Consider the following 14,525-nt stretch of genomic DNA (forward strand, 5'->3'; position numbering starts at 1 on the left):
TGTGTGTGGATGGGAGGGCGCTACACAGGCCTCGCAGAATTACTAAGCCACATGTGTGCACATTATTGTCCAGGGGGCGTTGTTTTTCTCCCCTCTGACACCCACCGAGATAAATGTGTTTGGGAACAGGGGCCCTGTACCACAGCCGGAAACACACCCAGCCTCATGCCGCCATCATTTAGATAAAACAAATTGCCAGCAGCCACATTGGGGGATGGAGAGAGATAGAGAGAGATAGAGAGACAGACAGAGAGATAGAGAAAGATAGATAGAGAGACAGAGACAGAGAAGGGGAGAGAGAGAGATGCTACAGACAGGAAACCACCCAACGGTTCAGGGGTGCTTCAGGCTCTCTCTCTCTCTCTCTCTCTCTCTCTCTCTCTCTCTCTCTCACTTACTCTCTCTCTCTGGAGGAACATACAAAGCTATTTTCTTGAGCCAATAGCGGTGCAGCAAAGCAGAGAAGGCAGGCACTAAATTCCCGCTGGGTAATTAAAATCAATAGCCAGGAGCCTCTCACCAGCCAACAAGGTCAAGCGCTGAAGAGGAGCCTGGGTAGTGTCCACACAAAGAGCTGGAGGGAGGGAGGGAGAGAGGGAGGGGCTGTGCTGGATCAGTAACCCTGCACAGGCAGGAAGGTGTTTCTGCATGCACGTGTGTGCACGTGTGTATTTGTGTGTGTGTGAGAGAGAACGCAAATTATTATTGGCTGGGAGGTCGATTAGGGCATATATGGAACAGTTGTGTAGTCATGAATCTAGTGCCACTCAAACGTAGGCCAAATACTAACACGAGCATGAAGGCTGCCTTTAAGCTCATACTGTGTGTGTGTGTGTGTGCGTGTGTGAAAGCATCTGCAATTGTGTTTAATCCTGAGGTTTTTTTTCAAGTAGGTGAAAATATGTGAGATTACATGTCTGTAAAAACGGACTATGTTTGTGTTTTTGTTTGCATGTACTTGGGGGGGGGGGGGGGGGGGGGCTACCATGGAGAACATGCAGATAGGGAAAAAGAGAGGGATGTGTTGGGGAGGTGAGCAGAGAGATGCGGGTCTGGGGAGGCCATGAGCTGTCATGCCATAAAGGGAATTTGTGTGCGGGTATGTGTGTCGGTGTGAGTACGTGTTGTGTGTGCCTGTGTGGGTGTGTGGGTGTGTGTGTTCTGAATAATGGTGGTGATCATACTGAAAAGGCACTTTTGCAGTATTAGTATTCTGCTGAGACACACACACACACACACACACACACACACACACGCAATAGCGCCTCTTCATTCTTCCACCGCAGCACTGATCAGACTGCCCTCTTTTCTTTCCCTCGCTTGTCCACCGTTGGGTCCACAGTACCAGGCTAGTTTGCCTGAATTTCAATTCAGCTCTTCACTTTGTTGAGTCCCAGAAAAGGCATTAAAGATTTTGTAGGTGTGTGTTTGTAATTTAGCCAATGTGCATGCATGCGTGTGTGTGTGCGAGTGTGCGAGTGTGTGTGCGCGTGTTTGTGTGTATGTTTGTGTGTGTGCGTGTTACGCTGGGTTATGGTGTGATGTGTATGGTCCCGCTGTAGCTGGGTGGGTGATGGTGGTCCGGCCCAGTGCAGGCTGCTTTGAGCGAGGTGTTTCTCTATCAGACCCAGGTGATCCCCCACCTCCCCTGCATGTCTGTTCTCAGGCCCATTTTATCCCACCCTCTGATCATCCTCCTCTTTCTCATCCTCTTTATCTCCCACTCTCCTTTCCCTCTCTCTCTCTCTCTCTCTCTTCCCTCCTTTTTCACTGCCCATGTTCTTTCTTTGTCCTTCATCTCCTCTCTCCCCCTCTTTCTCTCCCCCTCCCCCCTCCCACCCTCTACACTCCCACCAGCTCTCTCTCTCTCTCTCTCTCTCTCTCTCTATCTCTGTCCCTGATGATCTCCCACCTGCCTGTTACAGCACGCGTCAACCTTTAATCAGCCACTGTCCCGTCCAGCTGCCAGTGCTACCACACACGCACACTCCACCGCACACGCCACCGCAAACACACCACCGCACACGCCACCACACGCACCGCATACACCACCGCACATGCAACGCACACACCACTGCACACGCCACCACAAACACACCACCGCACACGCCACCACACGCACCGCACACGCCACTGCAAATACACCACTGCACACGCACTGCACACGCCACCTCACATGCAACACACTAACCACCGCACACGCCACCACACGCACCGCACAAACACCACACACGCACAGCACACGTCACCACCCATGCACCGCACACACCACTGTACACGCCACTACATACACTACCGCACACACCACCATACACACCACTGCACACTCTGCCGTAACACCACTGAGCAGCTGGCAGCTGGACCACAAATGGAAGGCATGTGGGGGTAGAGGTCGGCAGAGTAAGATGAGAGTCTGGAGAAGATGTAGTGGTGTCATCTTGATCATGGATGGCTCTTCCTGCTCTCCTCTCCACCCACCCACTCCCCTCACCAGCCGCCCTCTCTCCCAGGGCTGCTTGCACGGTAGGGGCGGGGCATGGGCAGGGCGTGGGCCCGAGCCCTGAAGGGATAACGCCCAGCGTCGGCCACTAACGCAGGCCAAGAGAGCAGCAGTGGAGAGAGGGAGCTGCAGGCTGTCGGAGCTCTGAGAACAGCCAGGCTGAGCCAGCCAATCAGGGCTCTTTTTTTCTCCTGAAGTTTTCCGGTGGCTCTGAGGAAGCCGTCACAGGCCAGGAGCTCTGTGGAAACATGGGATGGGAACGACTGGACACTGAGCAGCCTCAGTGGAATGACACTTGGCAATATGGTTAACGTGAACGCAGAAAATGCCCACCAGGCAGAGTGAGGAGGCTTACAGGCCCTTCAGCCTCCCGCCTTTAGAGCTGTTACTTAAATGTTTACCAACATTCTCTCAACTGACATTTCTGCTTTAGGTCGGTTCTGCTCTCGTTATGAATCGCAGCGATCATGGGAAGAAAGGTCATGACCTTTGCTCCCTTCCTTCCCTCTGTTGCAGGCAAAGGCTGCCGTCTAAGAATGTGTATTACTACCGCTGCCCGGACCACCGCAGGAACTACGTCATGTCCTTCGCCTTCTGCTTCGACCGAGAGGACGACGTGTACCAGTTTGCCTACTGCTACCCATACACCTACTCACGCCTGCAGCACCACCTGGCCAGCCTGGAGCATAGAAACCTCGAGTACCTGAAGAGGGAACAGCTGGGGCTTAGTGTGGTGAGTGTGTGTGTGTGTGTGTGTGTGTGTGTGTGTGTGTGTGTGTGAGTGTGTGTGTGTGTGTGTGTGTGTGTGTGTGTGTGTGTGTGTGTGTGTGTGTGAGTGTGTGTGTGTGTGTGTGTGTGTGTGTGTGCGTTTGCATGGGGGTATGTGGGTCTGTGAGTGTGTGTGTGTGTGTGTGTGTGTGTGTGTGTGTGTGTGTGAGAGTGTGTATGCGTGTCTCAGTTCAGTCTCATACTTCTGGCAGGATGGACACAAATGGCAATTATTCTCATGAATTTTAATAGCGGAGAGTTTGTTGTGCCCTTGATTTGATTCTTATCATGTCCGATTGTGTTGCGCAGTATAATTTAAACAGGCTGAAAGATCTGCAGGGTATGTCATGGACTTCCATGTACTTCACCTCCCACCTTCAGCTTCACATATCGGTACATACAGAGTGTGCTGCTATAGCTCCTTTTATTCACACTCATTCTCACTATGTGTGTGTCTGTGTGTGCGTGTGTGTGAATATACGTGCGTGTGTGTGTGAGTGTGTGTGTGTGTGTCTGTGTGTCTGTGTACGAGCGTGTGTGTGAATATGCGTGCGTGTGTGTGTGAGTGTGTGTGAATATGCGTGTGTGTGTGTGTGTGTGTGTGTGTGCATGTATGAGCGTGTATGTGTGTGTGTGTGTGTGTGCGTGTGTGCATGTGTGAGCGTGTATGTGTGTGAGTGTGTGTATCTGTGTGTGTGTGTGTGTGTGTGTGTGTGTGTGTGCGTGTGTGTGTGCATGTATGAGCGTGTATGTGTGTGTGTGTGTTCGTTCAGCCCTCACTGGCTCAGGTGCTGGATCATGCATGGTGCCCGCAGTGCTGTCTCTGCTCTTATCAAATAATTGTAGAAGAAAAACTCATTAGAAATGCTTGAAAGATTAAAACCCGTTTTCATTTTTTCCCCCTTCCATCGCATCCATGTTTCAAGGAGAGATGGGCTGCCTGTGATGAAAGGACGCTTATTGATAAGAAACAGGGCACTGGTTTAGAAAAGACATCCACTGCCTATGAAATAGAATTTGAATGGCAAAGTAAATTGGGCAGTTATCACATCACAGCATGGGTGGCTCAGAGGCTATATAGGGGTCATAGTGTAGGGCTGGTGTGTAGGGGTCAGGGTGTAGGGCTAGTGTGTAGAGGTCAAGGTGTAGGGCTAGTGTGTAGAGGTCAGGGTGTAGGGTTGGTATGTAGGGGTCAGAGTGTAGCGCTGGTGTGTAGGGGTCAGGGTGTAGGGCTAGTGTGTAGGGGTCAGGGTATGGGGTCAGAGAGTATGCCTGGGGTATAGCGGTCGGGATGTAGGGGTGCAGGTGTAGAAGCCAGAGTGTAGGGTTTGGAGTGTAGGGTTGGATTTTATGACATGATTTGATATAGCAGAGCTCATTTCCACAAAGCCAAGCCCTTGTTACTGGTGATGAACAGAACTGTTCACTGTGAGTACTGAAGCTCAGTGAAGACTCAGGCTGAAGCTGGGCTTCAGAGCAGATGGGGAGCTCCCACACAGCAGTGATGCTCTCAGCATGTGGCGGCCAGCTGATATGGGGTAGTGATATGAGAAGGAAGCATATGTCTCCTTTGAAGCTATTCAGACACTACAGAAATTATTGTTATAATTCATTTGAAACAATGTATTGAAAGTCTGTTTTCCTTTGTATAACTAATGCTTTTCAGGAAAAAAAAAAAGTGCTGGTTGTTAGGAGTAGTAGTAGTAGCAGTTGTAGTAATAACAGTAGAGTTTGGACTCATTGATGTATTGGAATCTTTTTATGCCAGTCAAGATGGCAACTAATATTAGACCTTTCCGATTCTTAAACCACTGTGAATAAGCAGCAATTGAAATGAGAGCTTTCAGGATTTCCAGGTGGGTTTGCTTGTCACTTTTTTCACCTGCATCGCCATATCTGAGCACATGACTAGCTATAAGATCGGACCAGGAGATATCATGTAAGAGCTCCGCATTCTGACTGGTACTGCACTCGTACTGAGCTTCTACTGGGCTTATACTGGGCTTATACTGGGCTTATACTGGGCTTATACTGCATTTATAAAGCACTCACACCGCATTCATACTGGGCTTATACTGGGCTTATACTGGGTTTATACTGCAGTTATAAAGCACTCACACCGCACTCATACTGAGCTTATACTGGGTTTATACTGCAGTTATAAAGCACTCACACCGCAGTCATACTGAGCTTATACTGGGTTTATACTGGGTTTATACTGCAGTTATAAAGCACTCACACCGCACTCATACTGAGCTTATACTGGGTTTATACTGGGTTTATACTGCAGTTATAAAGCACTCACACTGCACTCATACTGAGCTTATACTGGGTTTATACTGGGTTTATACTGCAGTTATAAAGCACTCACACCGCACTCATACTGAGCTTATACTGGGTTTATACTGGGTTTATACTGCAGTTATAAAGCACTCACACCGCACTCATACTGAGCTTATACTGGGTTTATACTGGGTTTATACTGCAGTTATAAAGCACTCACACCGCACTCATACTGAGCTTATACTGGGTTTATACTGCAGTTATAAAGCACTCACACCGCAGTCATGCTGAGCTTATACTGGGTTTATACTGGGTTTATACTGCAGTTATAAAGCACTCACACCGCACTCATACTGAGCTTATACTGGGTTTATACTGCAGTTATAAAGCACTCACACCGCACTCATACTGAGCTTATACTGGGTTTATACTGGGTTTATACTGCAGTTATAAAGCACTCACACCGCACTCATACTGAGCTTATACTGGGTTTATACTGGGTTTATACTGCAGTTATAAAGCACTCACACCGCACTCATACTGAGCTTATACTGGGTTTATACTGCAGTTATAAAGCACTCACACCGCACTCATACTGAGCTTATACTGGGTTTATACTGCAGTTATAAAGCACTCACACCGCAGTCATGCTGAGCTTATACTGGGTTTATACTGCAGTTATAAAGCACTCACACCGCAGTCATGCTGGGCTTATACTGGGTTTATACTGGGCTTACACTTTGGTCATACTGGGCTTCCACTGCGGTTATACTGGACTTATACTGGGCTTCCACTGCAGTTATACTGGACTTATACTGGGCTTCCACTGCAGTTATACTGGGCCTGTACCGCAGGCCTGCTGGGCTCTGAGGCGTGGTGGCATGGCCTCTCCCTGTCGCACGGCGCTATGTGGTGGGAAGTGGGAAGTGTGCTTTGAAGCACAGCGCAGCAGGTGGGGCTACAGGAGGCCTGCGGCAGACGGGTCCTGAAGTGGCATTAGTATGCATGGACACATGCAGTTTTATAGCCTTATTTGTCTTTTTATGGCCTGTGTTCTTGGGTCTGTGGCAGCACAACCCTCTTATAATGAGAGAGAGAGAGAGAGAGAGAGAGAGAGAGATGGGAGGGAGAGGGAGAGAGGGAGGCACGTAGAAAGAGAGAAAAGGGGAAGGGTGAGGAGGGAGGAAAAGAGAGAAAGGGAGGGAGAGGGAGAGAGATGAGGCTACAGCGACTCTGTCTGCAATAGTAAAACACTCTGTCTCTCTAGCAGTGGAAGTCAAAAACGTGATGCAGTTAAATAGATGGCCACATGTGTACGCTATCAGTATATGCATGCACACATACGCACCCGCACTCACACACCCTACCATATAAGCACATAGCTGCACATACTCTCTGCATTTCCGGCAGTAATATACGCGCATGCACACCGAACCGGAGCTGCGACACGGGCCAGCATGAAGGCACACTCTGACTGAACGGACTAGGGTGATTTCATTACACTTTTAAACACAGCGCAGTTGCCATGGCTAACAATGGTAATTTCATAAGCGGAATGTTGCGCTTGATATCACATTTCCCTAATAACATTACAACAAGACAGAAATCTTCCTTTGTGGTCGGCGACATTAACTGGCGAGTTTGATGGATGGGCTTTGCGTGGAAGTTTCCTCTGATGTCAGCTTGCACGGAACTTGCATATTTGGAAGATCGAGCGTGTGAACGGTGAGCTGCTCACCTGAGCAGCGCATTGTTATGCAGTGTGCACACCAGGAACAATTCATCACTTCTTAGCATATATCATATGGGCAATTTAAACATCTAAATGAGATCAGACTGAAATGCGTGTTGCTGTGATGTATGCATGCCTTTAAGGGCCGGAATAAGAGCCTGAATAATTTAAAGCACCTGGAATGTCTTTCACGTATCACTTTGAAAATGACTTATGAAAATCCTATAACCTGGGGAAATGTGTCCTTTGGTCCTTTTGTTGAGCCTGTCCCTGTACTTGAAACCTTTTAAAGTTGGCTAGATTAGGTGTGATAGAACTGCCCAGAGAACAAGTAATATACATTTCCTGTAAAGTCCTGGGCACGTCGCTCGGCTCGTCCGCCAGCGGCTGCTGCCCATGTAGGCGCATGGCTCGGCCGCGGCTGCTGCTTGCAATACGAGAGATCATAGCATTCAGCAAACATGAGCTTGAATGCAGCAGAGAGGAGTGACATCGTGTGACCCGGACACTTTCTGATGTCAGTGTAGAGCTACAGAGTCTATTGAGACCTACAGATGTCTATATAGAGCTACAGAGAGTCTATTTAGACCTACGGGCCATCTGTGTAGAGCTACAGAGTCTATTGAGACCTACAGATGTCTATATAGAGCTACAGAGAGTCTATTTAGACCTACGGGCCATCTGTGTAGAGCTACAGACAGTCTATTTGGACCTACAGACGGAGCTACAGTTGTAAATGGACAAGCCCAGACTACATTTATATCAGTGTAGAGAGTAGACTGTAGGACAGATAGAGACAGACAGAATACAGCCTGAGGGCCTGTTCCCCCTGCAGCTCTCTCTCTCTGCTCCTCTCTCTCTGTCTCTCTGTCTGTGAGGTGTGTTTGAGATGCTGGATCTGTCTCCCACAGCCCAGAGCACAGAGGGATCAGAGCAGTAGCAGGAAGGGAGAGAGGTCTGTTATAATTGCACTGTTGGGATAAATGTTTGAAGTGCATATCGCCTCCTACATGTGCCTTTCTCCAATCCTCGTGTATTCCTATCTGCCCCCTCTGTCTCACTATATCTCCCCTGATCTCTCGCACCCTCTCAGTGTCGTCTTCTTTCTCACGTTGGTCTCATTTTTGTAATGTGATTTATTGGTTTATGTATCACCCCCCCCCCCCCCCCCCAACTGTTCTATTATGTTGCTTATAAAGTGACCACAACTACAGGAGACCAATGAGGTTAGTGTGTGTGTGTGTGTTTTATGTGTGTGTGGGATTTCTCCCTCTCATCCTTCCTCTGCTTTGACACTTTTCTCTCTCTCTCTGTGTGTGCTCCGGCTTGTGAATCGCCCCAATTTCCCGCCTGGCCCTCCACAGCTGGGAGCGCCGCACTGCCGCCTCAGACGGCACAGCGTGTGCAGCTCTCCGACACGCCAGCCGAGAAGAGCCCACGTTTGTTCCCTGTTCATTCTGACCTTGTCGCAAGAGCTGCCCACACCCGCCACACACCCACAGACCGACGGGCATATACACCCCCACCCACCCGCGCGCGCGCACACACGCACGCATGGGGAAACACTGGTTCTTCTGTACTGTAAGGTGATGGAGTGGGATTTTATGGCTGCAGTCAGAGAGGGAACTGCAGAGTAAGTACTTTTACTGGGTGCATTTTTCCCCCTCTGTCACCAGTGGCCATGCGTTTAGTCAGCACTAAGACGGAGCTGGTTTCAGAGGCTCGGTGGAAAGGACAGGGACAGATGCGTGCGTGTGTGTGCGTGTGTGTGCGTGTGTGTGTGTGTGTGTGTGTGTGTGTGTGTGTGTGTGATTAGTGAAAACGTGATAGCTGTCTTCAGGGAGCATCCCTCAGCTGTTATCTGGAGCTGTTCTTTAATACTCATGTTTCAGCCATAAGAGCTGAGAAGGCAGAAACTTGGGGAGCACACATAAGCTTCACAAGCAATTGTTAAATATATAAAAGAGTTCAGCTGAGTAAACGGAAAAAGAGAAAATAAAAGTCCCGCTGACAGACTCATAGGTATTTCCAAAGGGGGAAAAAATTACACACATGCCTTTTTTTATTTACCCTAATCACGTGCTTTGGTAGTCCAGAGAGGAATTTAAGATAGGACGTAGACATTAATTATCATTACACACTTTGAAATACTGAAATAAATTCCTGCTAATGACCCTGTTAGCAGGGCCGGCCTGCCGGCCTGCCTCTCACCCGGGTGCCGCAGCCTAGAAGCTTCTGGAATAATTGGCTCTTCCCTCGTGTGAGGAACAGTGCTTCCACTCTCGCCTGTCCCTCAGCATGGTGTCCGCAGCAAAGTCCAGGGAGCAAGAGGGAGGAGAGGGGTGAGGGGGCTCCGGGAGGGGGACGTCTGGAGGGGCAAGAGGGGCTTTTCTGGTTGTTGTTGTTGTTGTTGTTGTTGTTGTTGTTGTTGCCATAATGCTCACTGTAGCCCCTGTGGCTGGGGATGTGGTGGGGGACCTTGTCCTGGAACCTGTTAGCGGAAATAAAAGCTGCGAACCTCCTCAAATGGACAAGTTCTGTGGCCCATCTCTCTCTCTCTCTCTCTCTCTCTCTCTCTCTCTCCATCTAGGCTTATCTTTGTGTTTGTACACCGTCTGTCAAGATTTAATCAATAGCAGCGCTAACTTGCACGAAGAGAGAAGGTCAAACGAGTGAGATATAGGCAGGAACAGAGGGGAGAGAGAGAGAGAGAGAGAGAGAGAGAGAGGACCCATTGCAGGGGAGGCGAGAGAAGGGTGTGTTTCATGGATAGATGAGTGTATGGGATATTGGCGCTATAGGCACAAGTCCAGATGTTGGGGCATGTTAAGTTGTCATCTGTGTTCATCACCAAGCTCATTGTCATGTGCTGACTGCTCTCCTGTCAGCGCTCAAACACACAGGCTGCTTTTGAACACTGCTCAGGGCTTCCAAAATTCCCCTGCTCTTTTTCTTACCTTCCAGAAGTCGTTTCCGACCCCGTACGCACGGCCTGATGTGATTCCGGTGTTCTTTACAGAAAGTGCCATGAGCCGGCCACTGCCTCGACCCTCCAGCATTACCCCGCTCACCCGCCGCCACGCTGCTCGCCTCGCCAACGCCCTCCTCTTAACGGATCAGGATGCGGATTGTAGCGCGAGTACCACCCGCGACCCGAGCTTGACTGCCGGCTGCTTATTTCACATTAGCGGTGTGGTAAAGAGATGGCCCTTACCCGGCTCTCCCCGGCCGGCGCTATATCGAGAGCAATGGGCCCTCCAGGACACCATCCAGGTGCTTTATTGCACACGAAGGCTCCTGTATCAGCAGCAGGGCTATCATCTTGCCGATATAGAAGGCCATAATGAGCCAGAGATGGAGCAGCGGAAGGAGAGCGGGAGGCAGCGAGAGGGAGCAGCACAGACACCGCCAGGACGTGGAGCACCAGAGGGGCACGGTGGCCACTGGAAATCCTTTCGCCAGCTTTTCAACTATCCGTGCGCCAGATCTCTGCGTCGCTGCCGCGGCGATGCGCCACCTCCCCGACAGCAAGCTGAGCCTCATTGTGATGCACGCTGAAACGTGGCAGATTTGCCAAGTCAAAGATAATATTTATTTTCCGAAATTGAAATGGCTCGCACCTTGAGGGCTTAGCACTCTTCCAATATTTTGGGAGTGCTTTGCGCCCGCGCGCGTTCAGCACGTCCCAGACGGAAGGGCCCAGCGGAGAGCTCCTCGTTGACACCAGGCTGCTGCTGCGTTGTCATCTGCAGAGACCTGCCCGCTCAGCTGGACCCGCCTCCCCACGGGCCTGCCCCCGTCGACCCACAGCCAGGAGACGTTGCGGGTGGCGAGGGTGAAAGTGGCAGAGTGGAAGACATGAGCTATTCTGCTGCCTGAGCGTTGCAACAGTCCATCGCATCAGCCATAACTGCTGTCAGTCTCTCTGTGGTGGCGAACGCCGTCCAATCAGATCACACTGAGCACACCGATGGGCGGGGCCATCCAGCTGCACTTTGCTCTCACGTCTCAGCTCTCACAGCATGGCTAAATAAAAAGGTTTTATCGTGAGGGTTTTTTTTTTCTTTTTTAATAAGTCAAAAATACACCTTTGTGACAACATAATTGCTTGCCATGACTGGTAGTGAATTTGGGAAGCAGAACAGCAGAAAGGAGGAGAATAAAAAAGGCTTTGGAGCTCTAGAGTGTATTGTTTGTTGGGCAAGAAGAATGAGTATGAATGAAAAACAAGTTAGTCTACCTCCAAAGGCAGCCAGGCTTGAAATGCACTTTGAGAGGAAACTTAATTTGTTGTAAACGGGGGAGAGACATATTTAGGCACAGCGCATGCACCCAGAGCCCTGAGAGATAGAGAATGTGTGTGTGTGTGTGTGTGTTTGTGTTTGTGTGTGTGTGTGTGTGTGTGTGTGTTTGTCAGAGAGAAAGAGAGGGACAGGCTGGTAGATGCCAGAGGAGTCTGTGCTCTGAATAGCTCAGCTGAGGGCAGGAATCAGCAGTGAGCTGTTAACTCTACAATGGTCTTTTTTGCCCTTATGTATCAATGAACCCTTTCTCCTCTTCCTCCCAGGTCCTTTAGACCTCCATACCCATGAGGACGGCAAGGGCAAATTCAGAGAGGGGATTTGATTGTGTGTGTGTGTGTGTGTGGCTGTGAGATACCCATCAGTGGGTAGGTGTATGCCCGCTATACTGTTAGTTGAGGACTCTGAGAACAGAGCCTGTGTGCACATTAGAGGGAGACTGGAACACGTTCTCCGTGTGTAGTCTTGTTCATTATAACCTTTATTTAACATTCTGCTCACAGAATGATTCAATAAAGAATCCTATCTGACAAACTCTTCAGGTTCTGTAATGTGATTATGGACAGGCTGTGCGTGAACTGTAAACCAACATTCGTCCTATTGTGAGGCCCAATGCCTGTAATTAGCTGGATGGTAAGACCATAACAAAGGCGGCTGCCAGCTATAGCAGTGCCCTTTTTTCCCCACAGCCTGGGTGAGACTAGCAGCACGGAGGTGTAATATCCCCTGCTGATCTAACCCCGACTCAACACGCCTGTCCAACCTGTTTATTGTTACCATAGGACATCCAAAGCGGTGTAGAAACACGACTGTCGGTTTTCCGAAGACGAGAGATGTTGTAACGAACGTGGGGTAGAGTCCCTGTTGTCCCTATCCCTTTGTTCCGCCTTGTCTTTCTGTCTCAGGGTTCCGTGTCCCCTGGGTGGGTCCCGCCGCACGCGTCTTAATCATATGCCCTGGGCCCCTAGCAGATGAATCAGACCGCTGGTGTTAGCACTGAGAAGGTGTGACTTGCAGAGGACAGAGATGTGACACAAAAGGAAGACGGGTGTCGCACCCGAGTGTGGCCGGGCGGGACTGACGTCGCCGGGCAGGACTTGGATGCCATCAGGCCACAACTTTTCTGAGAAAGCCGCAGTGCTTAAAGTCGGACAGGGAATGCTGGCGGGAGTTTACTGGTTGTATAGTAGATGCAGGGTGCAGTAAGTCAGCTATGCTGAACAGCTGTAGGGGTTACTGTGTGTGTGTGTGTGTGTGTGTCAGGGCAGTGGAGGGGAGCAGGCAAAGCGTGGGGTCACTGAAGCACAGCATCCCCGGGTCTCCTTCCTCCCCCGGCGGACACACGCTTTGCTGTTAGCTCCCTGCCCCATCCCACCTCCGTGCTCGCCCAGCCGACACACACCACTGCTGCAGAGCGCTGATAACACCCACGCACGCGCACACACACTCCCACACACCGCCAGTTGAGAGGCGCACACAAATACATGCTCCTCACCTGCCCACGCACCTCCTTGCGACCAGCCAGCCTTTATTTACCCCCCTGAAACACTCCTCTGCTCCCGCCTGTTCCAGGACTTTCTTCCCCAACGCCTCACACAACCACTCTACACCACCACCTGAAACCGGCCTGAGGAGCTCCATCTTCCCTTTGTGCTATTCTTTCCACCCCTTACAAGCCCAGACACCCCCCCCCACCACCCTCCACTGCACACCTGGACTCCTGCAAGTGTATGTGGCCATGCACACACACACGTGCATGGAGACGGAGAGATGGATGCTGGCGTGTCTCCCATCTGAAAGCACAATGTCTTTGGTGTGCAGTGCGCCCGCACCTGTAGATTGTGATGTAGTGGCTCCATTCAGCCAGTCGATTGCCTTTAACGGCAGTCTGGGCCGGCTGGCCGAATTGAAAGAGATGGCGGTCTGCTTTTCATTAGTCGCCAGGAACAGGCTGCGGTGGTCGCAGGCGCCCCGGGTGGGGGGGGAGTCCAGACGGGAGCGGGGAGGGAGCATAAGAGGTGGAGCAGTGCAGGAGCTGGGGGAGTAAGCGTGGTTTCTCATTGATTTGGAGAGGAGGCACCTGGTCTCGGGGGCAGGTGGGCTTTCATATTGCAGCCTCTCCTTGCAGTGCTCTCACACAAGTGGGAGCTATTCATCTGTGTCATTGCACTCTTCTTTAGGAGAGAGAAGCCCTTTTTCCCCACTAGGGTCAGTCATTAATCTAGAGTTATTTTTTTCTTTCGTATGGATCCTTGCATTCCTGTATCCCGATGTAATGTGAATTCCAGGTGAGAAGAAAACTGATCATCTTCCAGTATTGTGTGTTTCAGTCGCAGTCGGCATATTTAACTTATTTAGCATTGTTCCTGATCCCCTGTATGTCTCTCTCTCTCTCTCTCTCTCTCTCTCTCTCTCTCATATAGTGTATCTCAGGGATACTCAGGGCAGTGGACAATTACACATACACTGTTGTTTTTTTTTTGTCATCGCTCACAAGCTCCCACTTAAGGCCACGCCTGCACCACCCAGGCATGTCCTACACATTGCAGAGTGGGGTTCCCTGCTGCAGGTCATCGGGGCCTTGCCCGTTAAAGCCAGGCAGGCTCAGACTGTGAGGATCTGCAGGACTGGCGCTGGGTCCCCTGTGTCTGAGAGTCACGCGCCCTTATGACAGGTGTGGCGCTAATGTCTGCTTCAGTCGTTTGATGTGCTACTGTTCCATGAGACGGTCCTCTGGGTCCCTGGCGAGCGACCTGCTGCCACCCAGGTTCGGGCCTCTCCCCTCTCGAAACCAGCACAGACACTCCGTACTCTTCTGAGCCCCATCCTAAAAGCTGAATGCATTAAGCCTGTGCCCCATATAACTGGATTACGTTAAAATAAATTACGCGTGTCAGACACACAGACAGGCTGTGTTTTGAAGCTCCTACTCGTCACTTGT

At 50.4% G+C, this 14,525-nt stretch overlaps 1 protein-coding gene across 2 annotated transcripts in view; it reads left to right on the top strand.

Annotated features, from left to right (window-relative positions):
* agbl4 (ATP/GTP binding protein-like 4) overlaps positions 1-14,525 on the top strand; it is a 249,801-nt gene that overhangs the window by 129,356 nt on the left and 105,920 nt on the right. For both annotated transcript variants that reach the window (XM_027001298.2, XM_027001299.2), the window contains one exon: positions 3,017-3,233. In XM_027001298.2, coding sequence (XP_026857099.2) covers positions 3,017-3,233 — 217 coding nt within the window. The remainder of the gene's footprint in view (positions 1-3,016; positions 3,234-14,525) is intronic.

Source organism: Electrophorus electricus, chromosome 23, assembly GCF_013358815.1.
Source record: "Electrophorus electricus isolate fEleEle1 chromosome 23, fEleEle1.pri, whole genome shotgun sequence".
Taxonomy (NCBI): Eukaryota; Metazoa; Chordata; class Actinopteri; order Gymnotiformes; family Gymnotidae; genus Electrophorus; species Electrophorus electricus.